A 25360-nucleotide genomic window follows, 5' to 3' on the forward strand; every position below is an offset into this window, starting at 1 on the left:
CCTCCCCCATAATTTCCCACAATTGTGAAAATTTAAATAGATAAAAATAGGAAAAAAATACTTAAACACTGATATCTGTAGAAATATATATTAAATATATATATTAAAAAAATCAAATTCTGACAAGCCTACTTAAGAACAGGCAAGAGAAAGACAATGACCACTGAGGAATTACTACAACTAATTTACTTGAATTTTCTAGTACATAACGAACTTCATACCCAGCAGTTAGACCTACAGCAGCAAGTCCAAAAAATATTCCAAAATATTTGAGGAATTCCCTTGTCCAAGCAATCTGCATAGCCATCTGTCTCTCTCGCATTTGACTCTGCATCAGTATCTGTCTTTCCAGCTGAGGGTAGGTGAAAAAGAAAAGGAAAATTAGATAAAACAAAGTAATTCATAATCTGAAAGTTTGAGCAGATCTTTCAATCAATCAACACACAACTCTAGTGAGAAGTTTTTGGTCTTCATCTCTTTCCAGGCAATTATTAACACTATTATGTTGAGATAAGTCTTCTCTAATAATTCATATTGTTAGAACAGTTTATACCAGTATTCCTACGATAAAGGATTTTCTAGATTAGCAAATATCAGAAGAAAGCATGCCCCCCCCCATCACCGTGCCTTTGCAGGTCACAACTGAGAATACCAAATTCAGGACAAACTGCTGAGAAATAGGGCAGATAAAAGGGAGAATAACTGCCAGTTTTCAGGTGTAAGATATACCAAATCAGCAACAAAAATAAACTTCTGTTTCACCACACTGGCTAACAAGAAGTCAGAACAGCAGTTTCCTTAGTCATTCCAGTCCTGTATCACCACCAAAAACACTAGACTTTAACATGAGTGGTTCTTTACAACCAAGTTCATCAAATGAAAGGTTCTTCTGATCCCACAGGATCAGCCACTCACCCAGGTCAATATATAACTCAGATCTTACCCAATAATCACACTGTTGCCAATCCTTTAGTATCTAAAATCTAAAGGTTTATTTATAAAAAGAAAGAAAGGTGAGAGTTACAATTGGTTAAAGGAATCAAATACATACAACAATTGTAAAGTTCTTGGTTCACACTTGTAGCAGTGCTGGAATAAACTACTGGCTTAAGTCAAGTCTCTGGTTGCTTCCAAACCATTGGAAGGTCCTCAGTCCCTTGGTTAGAATGCTCCCATTAGTATAAGTCCATAGTCCAGAGGTTTGAGCAGGAAAGAGGCAAAAATTAAGATGTTTCTATGGCCTTTTATGGCTTTTACCAAGTGGAGGGAAACCCATTGTCTTCAGACAAAGGCCTCAGCTCAGCTAGTGGAAAATCACAGGTAAAAGATGGAGTTTGGAGTCACATGAGCAAGTCACAGGACCATGCATGACTTCGCTTAGTCATAGCAGGAAATTCCATTAAGAGTAGAAAGGCATCTTCCATTGTGAGTTAAGTGTTCTTTAATGGGCCATGGTATTCAAATACAGCTCTACCCCGATATAACGCTGTCCTCGGGAGCCAAAAAAAGTCTTGCCGCGTTATAGGTGAAACCGCGTTACATAGAACTTGCTTTGATCCGCTGGAGCACGGAGCCCGGCCCCCTCCCCCCCCGAGCGCTGCTTTACCGCGTTATATCCGAATTCGTGTTATATCAGGTCGCGTTATATCGGGGTAGAGGTGTAGTTCCTTCACAATGTGCTGGCTAAACACCTTGTTGGTGCTACCCAGAAGCAAAAACCTTAGAAATAGGTTTCAGAGTGGTAGCCGTGTTAGTCTGTATCAGCAAAAAGAATGAGGAGTACTTGTGGCACCTTAGAGACTAACAAATTTATTTGAACATAAGCTTTCATGGGCTAAAACCCACTTCATCGGATGCATGCAGTGGAAAAATACAGTAGGAAGATATATATACACTCAGAGGACATGAAAAAATGGGTGTTACTATACTAACTATAATGAGAGTAATCAGTTACGGTGGGCTATTATCAGCTATTACCTGCACTGAGGTAAAGGTATGCAGTATGTCCAGGAGCTTGTGATGGAAGTCCTGGACTTCTTCCAGAATTTGCAGGGTGTCATCAACCCACTTCATCAGGTCCTGGAATTGCCTAAAGTCATCAGCTAATGATGGCAGAGGTGGCATTACTGCCTCATCAGGTGACAACGATGAGATATTTGTAAGATGGGGTAACCTCCTTGTCTACTCTTGCCCTTCAAAGGTCTCTTTGGGCTCAGAGTGGGGAGGAGAGATACATGGTATCGGGGAACAAGATCTTCTGTGTTCCCTGTGGCATGTAGTTGACGCCGCTCAAAATTGCTGGAAGAACATTGCCCATAGATCCCAGTAAGGCCAATGAGAGAGACCATATGGCATGGGGGGAGGAGGGAGGTATCCAGTGTTAGTCATCCCAAATGTTGGCAGGCAGGGGTCTGATGTCCTGCCTTTGTTGCATCTGCAATGGGAAATAATGTCTCCTGGAATAAATTGGAGAGCCTTGAACAGAAAGTCCCGAGTCTGATGAGTCAGAATGCTGTCCAACATATTGTATCAGAGGGGACAATCCCTCCTCCTGGATAGCAGAAGATAGAGAAAAGAGGTAGGTCTCACGGAAACATGTCAGCAGTCGGTGACCTGACTTCTGTACCAAGAGGTGTCCAGAGGTCGCCAGGAGTGAAGATTCAGGTTCATTTGGTACCAAAAGGTCTTTCTGTTGTGCGAGGCACTGACGTCAGTACTGAATGGGTTGAGGATTCCATTGAAACCAGTCCCTGGACAATAGTAGTCTTCAGTACCGAGCCCTTTACTGCTGAGGTATGGGACTTAGTTGGAAGTCTTAGTGTGCTTCACGGTATCTGAAGTACTCGGAGCCTCACTAGTAGTCCTCTTGAGGCCTGAGATGTCTGGTGACTGGATATTCTTTAATGAAGACCTCTCTAGTCTGCTCCTCTTATCGCCTTCCTTATTCTTTTCAGTGGGACACTCTCGCTATCAGCAACACTGTTATTGGTACCTCACTCTGGGAGTATTGGAGATGGGGTTTCAATGCTGTCTTCATTTTGGAAGCTCTTGGTGACCGTGATCTCGATGATGACAGGGTACTGACAGAAGGGGTGGGGGGTCTCTGCCCTCAGGTCAGAGGCCAGTCTCAAAACTTGCTCCACCATTAAGAGGTAGTACTTTATTTCCCTGTTCTTCTGGGATCTTCCTTTAAAAGAAGAGCCGGTCTTACACTTGCTAGGAACATGAGTGTCTCCCAAACAACGAATGTACTGGGAGTGCCTGTCACTAACAGAGATTGCTTCTTGACAAGACAGGCCAAGCCTAGGGCAGTGGCTCTCACCCATTCCAGACTACTGTACCCCTTTCAGGCATCTGATTTGTCTTGCGTACCCCCAAGTTTCACCACACTTAAACTACTTGCTTAAAAATCAGACATAAAAATACAGAAGTGTCACAGCACACTATTACCGAAAAATTGCTTACTTTCTCGTTTTTTACCAAAGAATTATAAAATAAATCAATTGGAATATAAATATTATACTTACATTTCTGTGTATAGTATATGGAGCAGTATAAACAAGTCATTGGCTGTATGAAATTTTGGTTTGTACTGACTTCGCTAGTGATTTTTATGTAGCCTATTGTAAAACTAGGTAAATATCTAGATGAGTTGATGTACCCCCTAGAAGACCTCTGAGTACTCCCAAGGCTACAGGTACCCCTGGTTGAGAACCACTGGCCTAGGGAGCCTGGCAACCCTGACAGAAGAAAATTGTTCAAGCTTCTCAATAGGGGAAAAAGAAAAACAAAAATGTGTGTGTGTGTGTGTGTATGCGTATGTATATTTTAAGAAAATCGGGGAAAACACAAATTCCAACAACTATAAGGTACTAAATCTACTACTGCTGAGAACTAACTATAAAAACTAAAACACTAATACAAGAGGGAACATGAACAGGCATACAGTAAACTCCATCTCTGGCTGAAGATGGTTGAGAAGGAACTGAGAGTGGTTCTCCTATGCAGCCCTATATAGCCTCAGTACAGGGCACAAGGACATGTAGGGTGCACGCATGGGTGGAATGAGCACTGCTACCAAAAATCTCTGCTCAAAGGCACCAGAGTGCATGCGCACCTAAAGTTGAGCACCCGCAAGGACACTACTCAAAGAAGAATGACACCTTCTGGAGAGAGACAAAAAAGTATTAAGAACACAGAGTAAGTGTACAGAATGTTCCCTTGTTATGCATCTAGTATATTAGATGTACTATTTTTACCTACTGTCTAATGTGAGAATGTTTTTATACTTTTGTAAGTGGTTTCCCACCCATTTAGTTATCTACATCACTATGGATGTAACTTGAACAGAACAATTTAAGTTAAATTGTTACTGATTATTTCCTTCAGACTATGCTGATCTTGCCATCCTATTTATAAACAGGTAAGATACCAGATGAGTAGAATTAATTTGTTAAAGATAATAAGGGACAGATTTAATTAAATTTAATTGTACATAGGAAAAGCTCCATTCAGTAAAGTCTCAGCAAATTGTTACATCTGGAGAGTAAAAGTCTGGAAAAAGAATAATTCTTATTACAAATATCATCAACATCCATTAATTTTCCGGACAGCCATAATTTTCAGATCACTTTAATTTCAGAAGAGGTAATTATGTAGTGGCTCATAAACTACTTAATAAAATATCAAAATAATTAGATTTAATTTGGTCACTCATGAGACATTTGCAACCTGAGGTAAGCAGCAACACTGCTTGTTAATTAGCTCCATTGTGGACCCTAATATCAGAGGTTTGGCAAACTGTTGAGGGCTGAAATGACTAAGACAAAATTATATATAAAATATCAATATAATTACCTCTATTTTCCTCTCAATTTGGTTATTGGTGCACAACACACACTGATGTGGAAAATATAGACGTGCCTTTTTGTTTGCTTGAATAACAATAAATAATCTGTGCTCCTAAAATGCATAGTTCTATAAATGAGTCTTTGATTTGGGGTGGTGGGAGAAGGGAAGAGGATATGATGCATGAACATCTGTTGAAGGCGTCAGAAACAGAAGTTTGCTAAAGAGTAGTTACTGGAAAAGCAAGTACAATCTAATTTGCAACAGTTAGTCACAAGCAAGCGAATAAAAGATTGAAAATTTTAGTACAAAAAGTAAACCAGATAGGATATTAACACTACTTTTAAAGATAAAAGTTATACTTTGATGGTGCATTGTAATCCACGTACCAAAAGGAGGAAAACCAGTTACTGAATTACAGGCACAAAAGGTCAGATGAACACATCTCTATAAATCTGCCATGTCAAGTTTCAGAAGCCCAGAGTTATTTTTTGAGTTTACAAGTTATAAAACTATCATTTACTATAAACTAAGACAGTGGCGCTAACCTTTCCAGACTATTGTGCCCCTTTCAGGAGTCTGATTTGTCTTGCGTACCCCCAAGTTTCACCAAACTACAAAATCACACACAAACCCAAAAGTGTCACAGCACACTATTACTGAAAAATTGCTGACTTTCTCATTTTTACCATACAATTATAAAATAAATCAATTGGAATATAAATATTGTACTTACATATCAGTGTATAGTATACAGAGCAGTATAAACAAGTAATTGTCTGTATGAAATTTTAGTTTGTACTGACTTTGCTAGTGATTTTTATGTAGCCTGTTGTAAAACTAGGCAAATAGCTAGATGAGTTGATGTACCCCCTGGAAGACCTCTGAGTACCCCTAGGGCTACACCTACCTCTGGTTGAGAACCACTGAACTAAAACTTGGATTATACGCTAAAAACAAAACCCCAGATTATGTACAGTAATATTCTTCATACTCCTCCATGACCTCTTAATAAAACACTTTCCTTAATGTATACTATTAAACTTACAGCAAATACTAACTACAGATGCTAACCCTACACAAGTCTAGTAATTTTCTATGCAGATTTCCTGCCCCCAAACACACATTTTTAATTCTTTGACTTTTGAACAGACTACTCCTAAACAAAGATTTATCAAATGTGCCAGTGTTCAAGGCATGTATTAGGAATTCAGTTAAGTGTATTAATGTAGTTTTTAATATAGTGCTAATAGTTTTGAGGTATCTCAAAAACAAAGGTACAGTACTTTTATTAGTTGCTATTTTGCAAGGAACCATAAAACTTTAGAGAATCAGTGACAGAGATCATTAAATCCCAGCGTAGTATGTACCCTCCAGTACCACTGGGCCTCTTTGGTACATCACATATTTAGCTAAATGGAGGTTTCTCAAGAAGCTGCTCCCTGCCAAAATGTGCACATAGGCTATAATACTCAATGTTATTTGTATTACTTAATTTGATTCAGCAGGATTTCACTGGAGCATCTAAATAAATTAAGAGGGCCAAATCCTGCAATCCTTGTTGGGCAAAACTCCCAATAAGGACTGTGGAAATTCTGCCTGAGAAAAGACATCAAGATCTGGACTACAGGCAAGAAATTTTTCTTTATTCATATAATTCCTCCCAAAGGGACTAATCCAAAGGACACTGAATTCAGTGGAAAGACTCCCACTGAACTGAATGGGTCTTAGATCAGGCCCTAATTCTGCTCCCACGTTGGCTTACAAAACACAAGTTTACAAAAATAAAAGGCTTTGTATTACTTATAATAAAGGAAGTTCGCCCTTTTGCAAAAGTAACCATGTAAATTCAAACGTGCTGTTAGCTTCTGTGAAAAGTATAGAGTCTTGTTCTTCCTTCCATGTAAAAAGGTTAAATTTCAAGTTCCTTAAAATTAGAAAATAGTCATTTGCACACATTGCCTTGGTTAATTACAAGGAAGGACATTTTAATTCTCACTGATAAGAGATTTCATAAACAAGTATCTTATCAATGTAGCAAGAAATACAACTCAAATGCTCAGTGAAAGTCAGCTGAACAGACACTCCACCTTGACAAAAAACTAAATCAAAGCATGAAACAGCATGAACAAAACCTAGTGACACTTGCCCAAATTCATCTCTGATGTAACTTCATTAACTTCAATGGCATTTACACCAGGGATGAATTTAGTCCATTATTTACACAAAAAATATTATTATTAAAAAAAATGCTTGATGACTTTTATTAGAAGATGCCTGAGCATTTATAGTCGTGTTAAACAAAAACCTTTACAATCTTGTTACTAAGATTTGGACCCAGATTTATGTAGCTCTATAATATGGTGTCTTTCTTTCTCTCACACACTCTCTCTCAAAGTATATAAAGTTAGCATGCATTCTTCTTTGCAAAAGACAAACCAGTATCTTTGAATGAGTATAACCTGATGACAAACCATTTAAATTCCAGAAATAATTATTATGCTTTTCTTATCATACATTAGGTCCTGAAAATACTCATCCTCTCCACCCCTTTCACAAATCAAAATAGGTTATTTTAGTTATCATTTAGTATGGTTTCCTTATACAGAAACAGCAGGCATACAACAGCAATATTACAGTAATCAGAAGGTGCTGCCTGATGGGGGAAAACTCAGGGGGTGATTGAGGGAGAGATTCAGCAGCCCTAGAAACAAAATCTTTCAGGGCAAGGTCAAGGTGACTTTGACTGATTTCAGTCTTATCCTTAAAGGAGAAAACACAGACACAGCCCAGGCCACAGTTGTCCCAGGCAATGCAACTCCATCAGAAAGTCTCGAAAGATATTTTCAATTATTAATAAATACCATGTATCCTCTGTTTTATTTATAAATGGATAAACTGAGGCACAGAGTGTTTAAATGACTTTCCCAACTAAGGTCAACCAGTGTCAGAGTCACTCCCACCCACAATCAGATGTACCCTCCCCCCTTAAAAAATTATGTTGATTTAGCCAAATTACAAAGCCTCAGAAACCATTGACAAGTATCATATTCATTTCCAAAACTTTTTTTTTTTTTACTTATTCAAAGGCTGAGGGTTTTTCAAGTGCTTCTCATTTTAAATTACTTCCCAGACTCACTGGAAAACAAGCTATTTGCACCACCAGTAACAGAACTGTCACATTTCCCCACCCCCTCTAACAAGAAGGACCCAAACACAAGGAGCTCAGCAGAGCAGCTGAGGTGCCCCCAAAGGGGAGATGACAAGTTTAAGAAACCCAGCCTCTCTGAGGGGAAGCCAACCACGAGGAGCCCAGCAGAGCCCATGGATATATTCAGACTCCAAAGAGAGTCAGCCACGCCCAGAGAGTATTATGCAAGTGGAACTTGTTTCACATGCAGAGCCTGGAAGAGTACCATCACCTTTGTATTTTCATTCTGATCCCTAGACTTGTGCTCAGCATTTCTGAAAGTTAGGCTTTAATCTTTTTTGTGCCTCAGTTTACCCATCTGTAATACTGGGAGATCACCACCTACTTCAGAAGGATGTTGAAAGACTTAACTAATACTAGATATGCTTGAAGACAGCACCCTCAGTTTTCACGGACTTCAATGGCAATGGAGGGCCCTTAGTGAAATATCCTGTTGAGGCCCACATACATGGTTAATAGAGGTTTAGTTTAAATTATATTTTTAAAGTGTTATTTATAGATTGGAGAGCCAGGAATGATGACGGTGGTCAGCTAGTCTGACTTTAATACACCTGGATCCAACACCAGTTTCATGTAGGAAAAGGCTTTGACTGTTAAGCACAACATATTTTTTAAAAGCAGATTTGAAATTGGATGTTTGACCACAACTTTGAAATTAATATTCCATTTTCAGCTGCTAGTCTTAGTGATTTGTCTTAGTTTATTTTCTTTCATCAGAGGGGTAGCCGTGTTAGTCTGAATCTGTAAAAAGCAACAGAGGGTCCTGTGGCACCTTTAAGACTAACAGAAGTATTGGAGCATAAGCTTTCGTGGGTGAATGCCCACTTGCGTCTGATGAAGTGGGCATTCACCCACGAAAGCTTATGCTCCAATACTTCTGTTAGTCTTAAAGGTGCCTGTTGCTTTTTATTTTCTTTATATGTTCTACTGAAAAATGCCAGTCACAGAGGACAAACACCCAAACTATTAAATATTCAGATTTTATTACAAAAGTGTGAGCCTTGCTGTGTTACAACTTTACTTGCAGCCAAGTATCTTTTAAATTTTCTTTTCCAATTAAAAAAGCAAAACCAGGAGCAAGGCTTTTAAAAGTGACCTGAGCACTGGTTTGCTTTACTGAAAACCATCACTTTTAAAGTGTGGAACCATGCACAAGATAAGAAGTAATTAAAAATAGGTAAAGTGCATATTTAAAACATGCATTCTGTATCTTGTCTAGATTGACGTCATTGGTCTGAGAGACTATTTCCTTGGCCAATTGACCCACAAATGCAAATATTATACAATACACAGCTTTATTTGTTCACTATCATTTCTAACTGCACACATTCAATTTTACGTTAAGATTATAGGTCCAATCCTGTAAACTCTTATTCACATAGACCTATCAGCTTCAAAATGACTATCCATGTAAGTAAAAGCTATAATCGGTAGCTCTCTATTAGCATTTAGAGATTATGTCCTATGAAAGAAATAGTATACTTTGAAGAAAGATCTCTTTTGGGGGGGGGAGGGGGGAATTATCTTAACAGCAGCCATTCCTACTTGTGCATGCAGTGTACAGTTTTTATATGCAGTTCTAATTCTTCCCATCATTCTCAGCCCTATCGTGATTTTAGTAGTTTGAAGAGTTGCCAAAGTTTCCTCTTCTTTTATCTTGCATTTCTACCCTAAAATGTACTTTAGATTGGCATCATGGGGTTCCATTTTCATTGATTTCCATCTTAAATTTGCAAGTAAAGAGATGTTTTCTTTAACAGTCAGCTCTGCAAACTCACCCTAAGCTTCTCTTTCCACCTCTTGCATAACTATCTGTTAAAGATTCTGCAGGACAAATCAGGCCCTCTGTTGTACCTGTGTAGCTCCACGGTCTACAGATTATACCCTAAATTACATTTGTGTACCCTAAGTGAGTTTGCACAGGTGTAATTGAGGACTTCCCCTTCCATTTGTGACCATCTAATTTCTTCATGGAATTGTTTATGTAGAAGAAGAAAACAGAAAAACTTCCTACCTGTAAGAACAGTAGGACAATGGAACACAGTGCCTAGGGAGGTTGTGGAAGTTCCTTCACTGGAGGTTTTCAAAAGGAGACTGGATAGGCATCTGGCTTGGGATGGTTTAAACACAACAAAACCTGCATCTTGACTAGAGGTTAGGCTAGATGACCCTTGTAATCCTTTCCAACCCTATGGTTCTAGAGTTTATGGATTTTTATTTGGTATAACAGTGATAAGTATTTTGGGATTCTTTGGAACCAATTATTCTACTTTTGATATTTTATTTTTTCTCCCCATCCCATTTACTCAGATTCTCTTAGCTGGAAAGAAGAGATAGTACCATATGACCAGCCTTCATCCATGGACCACTAACCAATTAATCATATCCCTGATTTTATTTTTATATCTCCACAAAACTAAGTTAAAAGAACATTAAGTTTACAAAGTCAAGCACTCAAAAGTTAGGAAATGCCAGAATTAAGGTTGCCTGTGCAACATTTCTAGATGAAGATTACCGGCTGCTCTACATAGTTTTTGTACCAATCTAACTATATTGGTTTAGAAACAAGCTATGCTATTGTAAGATTTTTATATCAGAAGAACTCATATAAACTGCATCTGCACTGAGGGTTGCACTGATTTAATTATATGGATTTATAAACCACTATGGTTGGATCAATGCAAAAATTATGTGTAGACAAGCCCCAAGTAAATCAGCTCTGCAGCACAGACCTAAGAATGCTCTAGCTAAACTAATCACATTGCTCTTTGGATTCATGCAGCTGAGTTAAACAAAAATCAAAAAGACCTTGGTAATACTCAACACCCATTTTTTAAACTCTATTTCGCATTTCAGCCTTTACTGCTCTAATATACGTGTGTATACTGTAGATATTTTCTAATTATAGCATCATATAATAGTCTCTAGGAGTTTTTAAGTAAATATATTACACAACTATAAGGAAATAAAATATCTCTTCCCCCCCCCCCCCCCCCCCCAATCCCCCAACTCGACTTACCCCTTTAGGGAAAGCCTGAACAAACAGATTACTTTCAGGTCATGTTGTTAGGAAACTTTAGACCAATTTTCCTATAATACTGGTTTTTACACACTAACTTCACTGAAATCAATGGAGTTACTCCTGGATTTACATCCATTTAAGTGAAACCAGAATCAGGCCCTCTGACTTTTGGAGCAAATGCTAGTGGAGAGGAAGAGCTGCCTATAGGCATAAAACTCTATGGATCATCTATAAAAAAAACAAAAACAATACCTTTGTAAACAGCTGAGTGCACATACGCAAATGTGCACACATGTAAAATTGGTACACTATCATCATGGGAAGTTCATACAAATAGGAGTAAGTTTTTATGTTGTTTTTGGAATGAAGAGAAGAAATTTTTAAAATTAGTATTAATAGCAATTCAAGTTCAAACTTTATAATACTCCCAAGGGACCTATTTAAAATGATTTTTCCACTTTAATGTAAATATATTTATTAGTTACTTAATATTCTGGATGAGAGAAACTCTAGGGATATTCAAGCATTTGAAGCCTGGAACATGTAAACAGTTTACAGTAAAAGGAAATCAATTTGAAAAAAATGAAATGTGACAGATGGAGAAGAAAAAAAAAAAAGGCAGTCAGTGCCTGTGAACTGATAATGTTATTAATTAGGCAGGGGTAAATCATCCTTATCATTTCCATTGATTCTTCTTAAGACAGTCACAATGATGTCAAACCACAGAAGACATTATTTGAACCTGTATTTCATTGATTAAAATCTTGTGGGAGAACAGTCTCATCTGCAGTAATTTAATCAACTTTGACAACCTGTGAAGAATAAATAGCACTCTCTTGCTGACAAGTTGAGCAATGGTAGATAGGGCTGGAAATTACTAATAATTTAGATTATTTTGTTGTTTTCTGCTGTAGTGCTTGAAATTTTATTTGCTGAAAAAAAGACCACTTCTACATTGATCTGGTATTTAGCTTGCAGTGCTCTTTAGAGAGTCTAAGGGCAGTGTTTATCAAAAGAATTTGGGTCCTATGTTCCCCTCTCCTGTGATGTGCGGTAGGGAACAAAAAAGGCAGGAAAAAGAAATATACAAAGGACCATTAGTGTACAGAAGAAGTGAGAAGCAGAGCCAAAACAAAATGATGCATCCCCATCTCCCCTGAGCTTGTGGAAGTCCCTCTTGAGCACCATGTTGTTGCAGTTCTGCAGGTCAGAATGATATTTTGGGACAGAGGGAGAGAGTAGCCACACTATACCTTGTGGTATTTCTGCAAGAAAAGACACTTCATGCTGTTTCCCCAGAGGAATGGATAGGACACAGGCTTGGCTGAAAGGCAGCCAGTTAATGGCAGCACAACTGCAGAGGAGTCATCTTGCTTGGGAGAGGTGATGTGCAGCAGCAAGGAGGATACCCTGATCAAAAGGGGTTTAGGCGGTGAAAGGAGGTAGTCTCCTCTGGCAGGAATACAACTCCTCCTTTAATTTTCTTTTCCTTCTTAAAAAGAAACAATATCTTCACATTTCAAAATAATCATAAGCTGTATATCCACTTCAAATTAATCTTTTGATTCTGTCCAAGGGTCAATCCACTGCACTTGTTAGCCACAATTATCATGGTTGATGCAACCTTATAATAGTATTACTTAGCACTCATAGTACCTTCCACTTTCTAACCTAAAAAAAACCAATTTTCACTATTCCTTGAGTTATTCAGAAGTTAGGGCCTACATCTTCAAAACAACTTATGCATGACTTGCCTGGATGCATGCAACCCTCAGTGCACACATGCAAGTTGGAATTTGCACATACATATCCCATGATGTTCATATGAACACCAATCTGTGCCCCTGCATTGTGTGTTTCATGCACAGGTTTTTTTTGGTGATGCTAGATAACTATTATGGGTTACAGAGAAAGTCTGTGGTATACCAGGAAGTAGAATCTAAGAGTCCTGGCTCATAAACATATGCATACAAATTTTAGTTATGAATTGTCTCCAAAGAATAGTTATTTAATTATAGAAACCAAGTGGAAAGGAGAATATCAATATTAGTCATTTCTACAAAATACGCTAAAAAGGATTAAGTTACAACAAAATTATAACTTGTCATAGAACTAAGCAGTCACCAGTTATTGCAACATTAATACCTTGGTACCAAGAATCAGGATTCCAGACCACAAGTAGCAAGTTATTAAAACAAAACAGGTTTAAATAGTTTATACTGCAATTCTTCCTAGCCTATTTGCAAGCATTCTTCATCTGAGTAAACTGCAGACTGTAGCACATAGAGAAATTACAATTATTATAACTGCACAGCAAAACCAATGCTCCCTATAAAATAACTCAACTAAAATTTTTAAAACCTAAAAGTTAATTACAAAAATATTTACATAGAATAAACCAAAATAAAGAGGAAACCTGTTTCACAATACCAATCAAATTTAATGCACAACACTGCACTGAAGGAAATCCTTTATATTCGTGTTGCTTCTAAACCGCTTGTTGAAAGAACACCACACCACACACATGAAGTGTAAACCCCTGAAATGACAGACTCATCCAACTTGACTGTTGTACAAGATGTAATCTCTTGGCAATAGCTTCATTTCTGTGCTGTGCCTCTAAGATGCACAGCACAGAATGTGCAGCCCAGGATATAGGAAGGGTAGGGAAAAGATGGCTTTATGCCATCTTTGCATTCCCCAGATAGGATATTTGGGCCCCCAGAGCAGCCTACAGCATAAGTTAGAGCAGCACATGGCTGCTCTAATTTATGTTAGCCCAGAATCCCCTCAGTATCATGTGTCATGGCATTACTGGAATGGGTTACCTAGGGAGGTGGTGGAATCTCCTTCCTTAGTGGTTTTTAAGGTCAGGCTTGACAACGCCCCGGCTGGGATGATTTAGTTGGGGACTGGTCCTGCTTTGAGCAGGGGGGTGGACTAGATGACCTCCTGAGGTCCCTTCCAACACTGATATTCTATGATTCTATCCCTTCTTGCCCTGAGGCTTGTAAGGGATAGGTAGTGTATGATAACTACAGCAGCCTTATGCTGTGCCAAGGGAATGCTCCTCCAGCCAACTACAGCCCCTATATGCTGCCAGAGTGATATATAGTGGTGGGAGCAAGGGACAGAATCTGTCCCTACATTTGAGGGCTCTCCCATCTCCTCTTTCTCGTATTGTTATTAGAGAACAGTAGCCACTATATAGTTAAGGTTGAACTTGAGTTTCTATTATAAGTCCAGTTTTAGCCCTCCTCTCAAATTCATACCTCTCTCCCCCCAAATTAGGCACTTTTTTAAAAAAAATCTCAAGACATTTGAAAAGAACTGAAAAGGAGTTCATGAATTCTGACACTCTAAGAAGAGAGGTGTTCACCACCATTCAAGAAGTTTAACTTTTGCCACTTTGTAACACACACACACACAAAACCCCTCTCCCCCCCCAAAAAAAACCCTTATCCCCCAAAGACAGGACAGGATTGAGTTTACTGGATTCCCCTAGCTAATAGATAGTGTCCAGTACTAAAGTTTAGTTTATTAAAATACAATTTCAAAACTCAAAATTATTAGCAATGTTGCTACAAAACATTGGCTCCACTTAATTTGATACAGACACCAAATGGGGGGAGGGATAGCTCAGTGGTTTGAGCATTGGCCTGCTAAACCCAGGCTTGTGAGTTCAATCCTTGAGGGGGCCACTTAGGGATCTGGGGCAAAATCAGTTCTTGGTCCTGCTAGTGAAGGCAGGGGCTGGACTCGATGACCTTTCAGGGTCCCTTCCAGTTTTATGAGATAGGTGTATCTCCATATATTTATATTTAAAGTTGTTCACCCATACCTCAGCACTGAAGGATTTGGCCTGTAAGTTTTTTGTTTTTGTTTTGTTTTTTAAATGAAAGAAGTCTCTAGGACATTTTCTTGCAGAGGTATACATCTCAACATGTAACCCAACTGCCATGGAAACTTGTCAATGAAATCAGAAGAATCTTTTCAACTAACAGATCACACACAAGGGCTGGAAACTAGCCTCCTTAAGCATAGTAGGGAGGGCTCCTATTCCTTCACTAAACTTTCTAGGAGGGTTGTTGCCATCACACACTCTTAAAACTCACTGAGGATTCTCTCCTGTACACCTCATGGGATCCACAGGATTCCAGTGAATAGCCACCACCCAAACCACGGGCTCTCACCCAATCCCCACCCACAGCCCTCCTGAGGTTTTTAAAAAGAAAGCTCTGCCCTGTTCACACAGCATTTACGAGATCTGCAGGACGAGAGGGACAGGAGAGAGCAAGGACAGCCTGGAAAAAATCCTGCATTTCAGAATTCTTCAGGGAAAGCCTTTAGCATAAAAAAAACTGTCGGGCTACTATAAGTCAATGTATAGGCCTAACAATCTTGAGACTACTGCAAAGATTAACTGCTATGAAGTACAAAGTCTTCTAGAAATCTAGTTACTCCAACATAGATAAAGAACAAAGATAAAGAAAAGCAGAACAGACAAAACAAAGCAATTAGTTTAAGACGAAAAAAATAAAAATAAAAAATTGAAAGTTCAGTAGAAAAGTTTTTAAAAAGACAGTCTAACAAATAAATACTTCAGTGACAAAACTATTAATTCATATTTTTTCACTATTCTCTTCAAGTGTATAATGTGCCCTATGAAGTTATTCTTCAGAGGTAAACAATCAGAGCATTGAAGCAGAAATAAAACCTGGGAAGCAGGGATCTTAAACTGAAATGATCTTGTATAAAAGGTTATGATGACTGCACACCGTATCATGTCCTGTTTTGTCAGTGATTGGGCAGTTAAAGCAAGACAACCTAGTCAGTGATGAGGTTTCTTCATACCCATTTCAGATTCTGTCTTCATTTATTATCTGCTAAAAGAGTATTGTAGTCCTCTTCATTGGTGCACACATGAGCACATACATACAAACTTGTGTCAAAAGTAGAGAAAAATTTGGAGAGAGCATTAAAACAAGTTGTAAGATTTATTTTTAACTCTTGGTTTTAAATTTCCTATTAAGAGTATTGCTTAACAGAGTACATCAAAATACACTATAACCATTTTTAATACCCTATGTTTCATCTTATAGTTTTTAAATGGTGTGGCTTGTGCGGAAGAACAATTAAAGTGACCAGTATGTACCACCACATCTGGCTCCCATTGAAGTTACAGGCAAAACTCATTGTTAGTAGGACTGGACTTTTAAAATGGGAGACATGCCAGGAAAATTCTGAGTGCTAAAAGCAGTAGATTGGTGATTTCTTAGGCGGAACTGTTCACTAATGCCTACGTAGGTAGCAGTTTTCTTATCTGCAAGTTAGCCTTTGTTGGACAAGAGTAGCATCATTTTTAAATGAAAATGAACTCTCAATATCAAAGATGGGATGTACTATATTTGCACATAGCATCCTCCGGGGGGAATATTATCCTCTTGCATTTGAAGGAGTGTATCTTCCCCATCAAAGCAGAGTACCGTGATCAGTTTTCTCCAGCGAGGAGACCAACAATACCCCCTCTAGAGTGCATTTGCTTTGTAGAGATCCCCTTAGCCAGGCTACTAGATGCATATTCTACAGAATTCTCTGGGCCAAATTCTACAGTGATATAAATGATAGCATAAACTGATCAGAAAATGGATACATATGGTAAGCAATGTAACTTGAACCAATGTGGTGTTCCTGCTGGGCCTTACTTATCTTCACTCACCTAGTAAGTCCTATTCCACCTATTTTGTACAACCAGGGCATGCAAAATTGGTGCACATTACACTATTTTGACTTACACTTTTTTTCTGATCAACTTTCACCACCACTTATATCACGGCTTAATTTGGTCCTTATGGAACCTCTCCCCTACCTGAATTCCCTCCCCCCCCCAAAAAAAAGTGTGAACCTGATCTCACCCAGACCACTAACAGCAGGACTGACTCCAGTACGAAGGTTCTTGATTTATAAAAATAAATGGGGAGGGGGGAGTTTTATGCTATGATCAGTCTTTGTTCTGTTTCTTCTGCTGTTGCTGTTTTTAAACAAGCCTAAACTAATAATAAATGTTGTCCTTTGCCTCTTCATAAAAAAATAAACACACTGGCTTATAGACATACAGCATACAATACCCTCAGCAAAAATTCCTTTTTCTAGTGAGATGGTTCCAATGTTCCTTGACACTGTTATGTCATTCATCTTGTTAGATTTTATTTGGTACACACAAACTGATGAGAAAATTTATTTCCTGAATTACAGCATATATCACCTGGAGGGAAAAACAGTTGTTCTTGTTACTTTAAGAAAAATGCATTAGAAATGCCATAAACATTACTATATTATCTTGTCAGACATACAACAAATGTAGTGATTCTTCTCCCCAACACCCTAGTGAAGGGAAGGATGGTGGAATGAGAAAGAGTGTTGAAGCTTTATTGTATATAGTAGAAATACAGCCATTGTTTTCAGTGGGTTTTATTCTGCTAAAATGAGAAGATGGAAAAAATAAATATTTTAGACCAGTTCTCAAAGAAAAACCTGAGAAAAAAAATTGTGAGGTTGACGATATATTTTCAAACCAGGTGAAAATATCACTCAAAGTCTAACATGCTAACAATTTATTTTCTCATTTATTGTCAGGGAAGAATGATAATTTTTATATTCCAAAACAAGTTGGTAAGTTTGGAAGTGTAAACAAAATCATCACAAGAAATCACATTGATCTCTCTCACACACACACACACAAAATCAATAAAAAAGCCTAGGCTAAATTCACTGTAAACTGCATGTCAACTCTCTTTCTTTGATGATCAAGTCAGTGAAAGTGATGAGGCATAAAAAAAGAAATCTGATTGATGACTGGTAAAATGCAGTGAACTTCAGCACATTTTCCCCTGCCTAGACCCAAGCAATACTACACACCTGCCTGCTAAAAACCCATTTCATTTTCCTAATCAGATAGTGAATCATCAGTAGCAGGCAGACTTTAGATTTAATTTCTTGGAAATAAGTAATTGTTTGTATATTTTTCTTTAAAAAACAAAAAAAAAAACAAACAACCATGCAACTTTCTTTTTAGCGTCTTTACTTGCAAATAAAAAGAGAGTTTTTCCTGATCTCCCCATCCCCCATTGTTTTGACCCCTTATCCTGACAGTCAGTAATGCCCTCAGACAGGGACAACAAACAGGACCACATGAAATATGGACCAAATCTGGGGATATTAAATTATTAGGTGTTAATTAACTGGAAATAACCTAAGGCCAGATATTAAGATTTTATTCCTTCATTTAGTTTTGTTTGTTTCCCCCTTTCTGTCCTCCTTAAGCTATTTAGGATATTTAAACTGGTCAGCTGAGGCAAGATCTGACCTGAAATTAAGACAGTTCCCATTCCCATTGACTTAAGTGGTGTAAGATCAAGACCTTAATGTGTTGGGGTTTTTTTAAGTGCAATAAAACTTGCATGTCAAGAACAAGAACCTTCCTAATTTAAAGCTAACCTTGAGAAATTACTAGACAGCCTGGCAGATAAACAAAAAATGTCAACATTTCCTCATATCTCCTTCAAGGTTTTTGGGTCTGCAATGTTAACAAAGTAATTATACAAAATAAGATATTAATATTTTCTATATCCTAAACGTGGTGGATTCCATAACCCAATTAAAATGTCGTGACATTACTAAAAACAACCATTAAGAAAAAAGACAAAAAGTCAGAGTTGTGACCAAAACACCTTCACAGATGTTGGTATAAATCTTGCCTTTCTATCCAAAATGACTAGTTCCACTTATCTCTACTAACAGCCCTGTACAGATGTTTAACTAGTTCACAGTATAGTATGCATACAACAGATTGAAAAACATGTGGAAAGACTGAAATAAAAAACTCCAGCTCCTGGAAGTTTGAACCTCTGGATAAAGCCATCTGGAGGACAATTAGAATCTCATTAGATTCACTCCTATAAGAAATAAATCAAATAAGTTGCTTCTAATTGGGATATATCTTATTGCAAGGACATAAAACTAATGGTATTCTGTGTGTAATTTCATTGAAAAATTGAGATTAAGCAACAAATAGTTATGCAGGCAACTAGAATTACACAATTCTGTAAACCTTACTCACATTAGGGCATCCATTAGCACTAATGGGACTACTTATGTAAGGACTGCAAAATGGAGACCTCATGCAGCAGCAATAATGTGGGCAACAGCACACAGTAGTTACCATAAAATAAATCTTGAACTCAGTACACACAGACAATACTATTGTACTTATATGGCTGGTCACTTTCTCAAGCTAGGTTTCAGAGTAGCAGTTGAAGTCATTTTCCAAATTTAAAACTGAAGCAATATACCACTGGTAACTGTGATGGGTATGTTAACAAATCCAAATCTGAACTACTTCTACTGGTCTTTACAAAGCCAGATTATACCATGTCAGGACCATTGTGATATTACTGTAAAACAGATAGTTGCACTTTATTTGTGTGTTTTTAAAACAAATGAAAACCCAAGCTAACTGTTAAAGAGAGAACAGAGCTAGCTTGAAAATAAACCATGAAGGGATCATCATGTATTGTCCCCTGCTTAATTAACTGGATCACTACCCTGCTCTGGTACTAACATATTAACCTGGACAATATCTCACTGAAGTATACCAGGACTTTCTTCTTTTAGAAATTGCGGTTTCTTGATGTAATCTTCATAGTTTTTCGAGCCTCTTCCATAATGTATAATGCTAGCCCTTATTTGCTTTTCATTACTATTCTAAAAAGACATGCATTGGGATTATCATAAGGAACTGCTTATCTGGAAGCAGGCTAGAGATAATTGGTATATTTGTATTTCAAATTTAAGAACAAATTGTTGAATATGGGGAGAAAATTGCCTCATTCCTGTTACTTATTGCTATTCAGTTCAAGCTTGTTAAGAAAAACACTGGCAGAAGATGTAATGCAATCATGTTATGTTTTGCCTGAAACCAAAGACAGAAAGTGTTGATAGTTAAGAAGGAAATAAAAAAGTGACGTTAGTTAGATTAATCTATGTTCCCACTCAGTATTTGATACATTTTTCCAGTACAAATATTTTGCCCTGTATTTTATATTGCATCAAATTAGAGTCTAGTGAAATAAATTAGTGTCTCTGCATACCTCGAATTATAGCTAAACAATGCTGCAAGACATATTGTTATGAGAATTTCAGCATTAGAACTATTTACATACACACTTCCACACTTGACAGAAACATTATTTCACACTGAAACATATACAAGTTATATATAATAGTTACAGCAGGCTGATTTCAAAATTTACAGCTCTTCACCATGGGCAACAATTGGAGAAAATAGATTATTCATTAAAGTACAAAACAGAGCACCCAAGGGTCATTTTAAAAAGTAAAACTTTTGTTTCATGATTGAGCATTATTATTAAAATGAACTAATCCATCTATTTCCAAAAACATGGAGCCTGCAAGACACCTTAGTGCCATTTCATTTAACATACCAGTTTGCTGGTATGTTAAATGAAATATTTTAATTGTATTATATTGCTACATCCTGTATGCTGTAATGCTAACCAGATTTCTTGTTGTGTTGTTGGATGCAGATAATGTTCTTTTGTACCCTCTCAACATCCTGTGCAGAGCCTTAGCTCAAGGGCAGCCTGTCCATATAGGCGAACTAGGCAGTCACCTTGGGTGCCAAGTTAAATGGGGCACCAAATTCGAGGGAAAAAAATCAAATAAAAAAAAATGAAAAAGATGAAAAAATATACAAATAAAATAACAAAGATGTCATTATTTCAATTCCCATGCGCATATGGAAGGTATATGAATTATAATTCATTTCTCTACATTTCTGAGAATGTATTAACATGTCAAATCTTTTATTTACTGCAAAAATAAAGCCACAATGAAACACATCCACCAGCGGCAAGAGCTGCAATGCTAGTGACACCTAACTCTAATATACATCAAGGTCGCATAGCTGGAAATTCATGTAGAGCAGAGATATCGCGAGTTGATACATGTCAAACGGTCATTTTAACACACATTGCAGGTAGATGGTTAAGAATCGAGCGAATACTGTGGAAAATTGTGTTTCTTGGTGCCAAAGAATAAAGAATATGGTCTTTCAGCATTATAAATCCAAAATGTGAGTATTTTTAAGCGTTATTAAACCTTAGCGTTATTCTCGGGCTATATAATTATGAACTTTTCTTTGTTATAACCGGTTCACATGTAATAAATAAGGTCCATAAAAAGAAAAGTAACAGCGTTAATAGACTACGAAAGTGATGACATCACACTCTAAGCGGGTAACCGTGAGGAAGGGGATTACTTTCCAAACAACCGGATTAGAACATCGAAAAAGGTCATTTTGTTTCCATTTAAACACTAACTGTTAATAGGTAAGTGAGAGTATGTTACTAATCACTGAACTTTTAAGCAGTGAAAAGACGTGTCGGGATGGCTGCAACGTGGTTTAAATCACCAACCATGTCATGGGTGTGTCAGCCATCCTTAACGCTATAATGCTTGCAGTCGGGAGCACAGTACATAATATTCAAATGCCCCATGGCAGAAAGAGGAAAAAGAAAACCCTCAGGAGCTGAATAGCGTAAACAAAAGGCTGAGAAGGAAAAGGATCAAGCAAAACAGCAGGGATCCTTCCTGAAATATCTTCTCTTTAATCCAAATAAAGATGGAGACAGTTCACAGCATCCAGATGAAGGAATTTTACTTGCAGAGGAGGGTAGCTCACATCCACAAAAAAGCAGTTTGGAAATTCAAGATGATGGAAACTTACTTCTAGATGAAGGCAGCTCACAGCATCAGACTGATATGGAAGTGGAGAAAATCTACATGCAGAAATTGAAGTAAATGAAGTAGAAGGAAGAAAGGATGAGAAAGTTACCAACAAGTTACAGTTTGGGGACCCAGCTTCATGGCCCAGATGTGATGACTGTGTGCAGCAAATTCTCGTGGAACATGGACCTGAACAAGTTCATGAATTTCCCTTCCCTAAAAGAAAATTCTCTGCTCAGCATTACAAGAGGAAACTCATTAATGGGGAAGAAATTCATCGAAACTGGTTACAATATTCAGTGTCGAAGGACTCTGTTTTGCTTTTGCTGCAAGTTGTTTAGAAATCAAGCAATTGGTACATCACTTACTGAAAATGGTTCGAAGGACTGAAAAACATATCTTCAATTCTCTCTTCACATGAAAGAAGTACAGAACATTTGGAATGTTTTCAAAATTGGAAAGAATTTGAATTACGATTGAAAAAAGGAAAAACGATCGAAGAAGAAAATTTACATGTGATCAAGGAAAAAGAAGAATATTGGCAACAAATATTAGAGCTTTAGTGAGAGTTCTCGGTGGGCAAAATTTAGCATTCTGCAGCTGCAGTAGAAATGAAAAATTATACACTCCAGGTAATGGAAACTTTTTAAAATTTGTTGAATACCTAGCTTTGTTTGATCCAGTCATGAAGGAGCATCTACGTAAAATAACTGATCATGAAACATAGGTTCATTACATAGGAAAAAATATGCAGAATGAACTGATTCAAATCCTAGCAAATACCATTAAAAAGAAAATTGTAGAAGCTGCCCATTCTGCAAAATACTTTTCAATAATACTGGACTGTACACCAAATGTGAGTCATGTTGGACAAATGACGATGATCATTTGTTTTGTGGATATGGAAAAGTCTGCAGATGAAGATAATGTTGAAGTGCTCATAAAGGAACATTTTTTGGGTTTCGTACCACTGAAGGAGACTGGAGCATTTATGACTGAAACTATTCTACAAGAGCTTGAAACAGTGTCATTATTTGTTGAAAACTTACATGGCCAAGGCTATGATAATGGGAGTAAATGGGAAGGGTAAAGACAATAGTGTGCAAAGGAGAATGATGGAAATCAATCCTAAGGCCTTTTTTGTTCCTTGCAGTGTGCATTCTCTGAATTATTGTCAATGATGCTGCTAGATGCTATTTGGAGGCAAGCAGTTTCTTTGACCTGGTGCAACGTGTTTATGTTTTTTTCTCAGGCTCAACATGCCGAGAGTCTGACTCGCTATGTGAATTCTCTAACTGTGAAACCACTTAATCAGACAACATGGGAGAGTTGCATTGATGCTTTGAAGCCTCTTCGCTAGGAACTTGGAAACATTTATGATGTCCTAATTGAAATTTCTGATGATACTACCTTTACTGAATCATCTGGCAATACGGCACGTTTAGATGCAGAAGTTCTTGCAAATGGCCTTTCCAAGTTCAAATTTGTGACTTTACTCATTTTGTGGTATAATATCCTTTTCGAGATTAACCTCACTAGTAAGCAGCGTCAGGAAAAGAACTTGAACATACATTCTGCTATTCAAAAACTGCGGCAAACTAAAAATATTCTGGAGGAATTCAGAAGTGATGAAGGGTTTGAAAGAACACTGGTAGATTCTCTCGAGCTTGCTGAAGAAATAGACTTTCCAACAGAATTTGAACCAGAGCCAGTTCGCATTCGGCAAAAGAAACAGCAGTTTTCGTATGAAGGACGAGACATACTCATTCAGAACCCAAAAGAAAGGTTCAAAGTGAATTTCTACTTCGCAGTCCTTGATACTTGATTCACTTGGTTGACGAAAGATTTCAACAGATGCGGCAGCTAGAGTCTGTATTTGGCTTTCTATATGATATCCACAGCTTGCAAAAGAAAACAGCAAAACAGATAAGAAAATTTTGTATAAAACTGTAGTCAGCATTGAGTCATGAAAATTTAAAAGACATTGATGCTACAGATTTGTGTAGTGAGCTTCAGGCTTTTTCAAGTCGACTTGAGAAACTCCTGAAGAAGTACTGAAGTTTGTTTGTGAAAATAAACTCTCAGACAGTTTTCCAAACATTTTTATAGCTCTATGCATTCTTTTAACTTTTCCAGTTTCCGTAGCTAGTAGGGAATGTAGCTTCTCAAAGTTAAAATTGATAAAAACATATCTGCTTTCAACAATGGTGCAAAAGACAGCATGTTTTAGAAAGCAAGAAAAGTCATGTTTTAAGAACACAGAGTGTTTTGTAAATACAGGTTAAAGTTCATTGAAGAGTTTTCTTATTTCTTTCTATATTGGATGTGGTGGTAATGGCAGTTAAAGCAGGATAGCGTAATAGATGATTTTGGATTTGTAATAATAAATTATAATTAACATTTTTAATGCATTTTTATTTGAAATTGGACTGAAGTATCATCTAGCTGTTGTGTACAAATCTATTCTGTGTCTCTATTTTATCTAATCTGAGAAACATTGGTTGGACAGATGGACGGACAAACAGAATAATTAAGCCTCTGTTTAAAAAAAAACGCTTAAAAAACATTAAAAGGAAAAAAGGGGCAAAATGTTTCCCAGTTTACCAAAAACCTCAGACTAGATCTGCCCTTGGGGCTTGGGGGAGGGGGGCGCCGATTGCATGGTTCACCTAGGGCGCCAGTTGCTGGCAGCTAGTCTATCATCACTCCTCCTCAGGTTTCCAGCCTTTTGTAGAAGAGTATTTTAAAAAAAAAATCACTTCATAATAATGTCTGTGCTCATGTCTCAGCTTTATTCCTTGCCTGCACAGCATTTCAGGAACCACTTGCCAAAGGATCAGGAAGTCATTTTAAATAATATGAAATCTTTAAAATACCTTCACCTCCGCCTCCCCACACTATACAGGCAGGGGCTATGTCTTCCTTTATGTCTGTTCAGCATCTAGCACATTTTTGGGTCTACAGTTATATAAAAATATTTATTATATAGGCATTTTGTAATAATCTGCTTGTAGGTTGGAACACTTCCCCAACTGTTTATACTTTATTAAAAAGCAAGCTCACCAACTGTCTATGTTGGCTTCCTTTATATAGATTAAATCCTTCTCTTGCTGCTTAAATCCTTCTTTGAATTGTGTTTCTCCTACCCAACACACATGATCACCACAGATTAATGTATGCATTACAAAGTCTGCTAAATGTTTAGATTTACTATACACCAATATCTGGAAACAACAATTTAAAGCTTTTCACAATATTTGTTCAATAAATGGAAACGAGAACACTGAAAATCAGACCTCTAAGATTAACTGCATATAATTTGTTCAACATTTTTTTAAAGGTTGAAAGTATCCTTAAAGACATAGTGAAGTGAACCAATATCAAAGAAATAGGTTTATGCACAAAAAAAATCAGATATGCTCCTTAATTTTAAAAAGCTATAAGCATGTTGTTGTGTCTGATGTTTGGTTTAT

The 25360-nt window shown here is 37.4% G+C and overlaps 1 protein-coding gene across 1 annotated transcript in view; it reads right to left on the reverse strand.

The window, feature by feature from the left end:
* Positions 1 to 25360, reverse strand: part of PLGRKT (plasminogen receptor with a C-terminal lysine) — a 36358-nt gene that overhangs the window by 5608 nt on the left and 5390 nt on the right. Inside the window, exons 2-3 of the mRNA XM_026652333.1 lie at positions 12335 to 12491; positions 222 to 352 (exon numbers count right to left, since the gene is read on the reverse strand). Of these exons, the coding sequence (XP_026508118.1) occupies positions 222 to 352; positions 12335 to 12491 (288 nt within the window). The remainder of the gene's footprint in view (positions 1 to 221; positions 353 to 12334; positions 12492 to 25360) is intronic.

This window comes from Terrapene carolina, unplaced genomic scaffold, assembly GCF_002925995.2.
Source record: "Terrapene carolina triunguis isolate 2854851 unplaced genomic scaffold, T_m_triunguis-2.0 Scaffold113, whole genome shotgun sequence".
NCBI classification, from domain to species: Eukaryota; Metazoa; Chordata; order Testudines; family Emydidae; genus Terrapene; species Terrapene triunguis.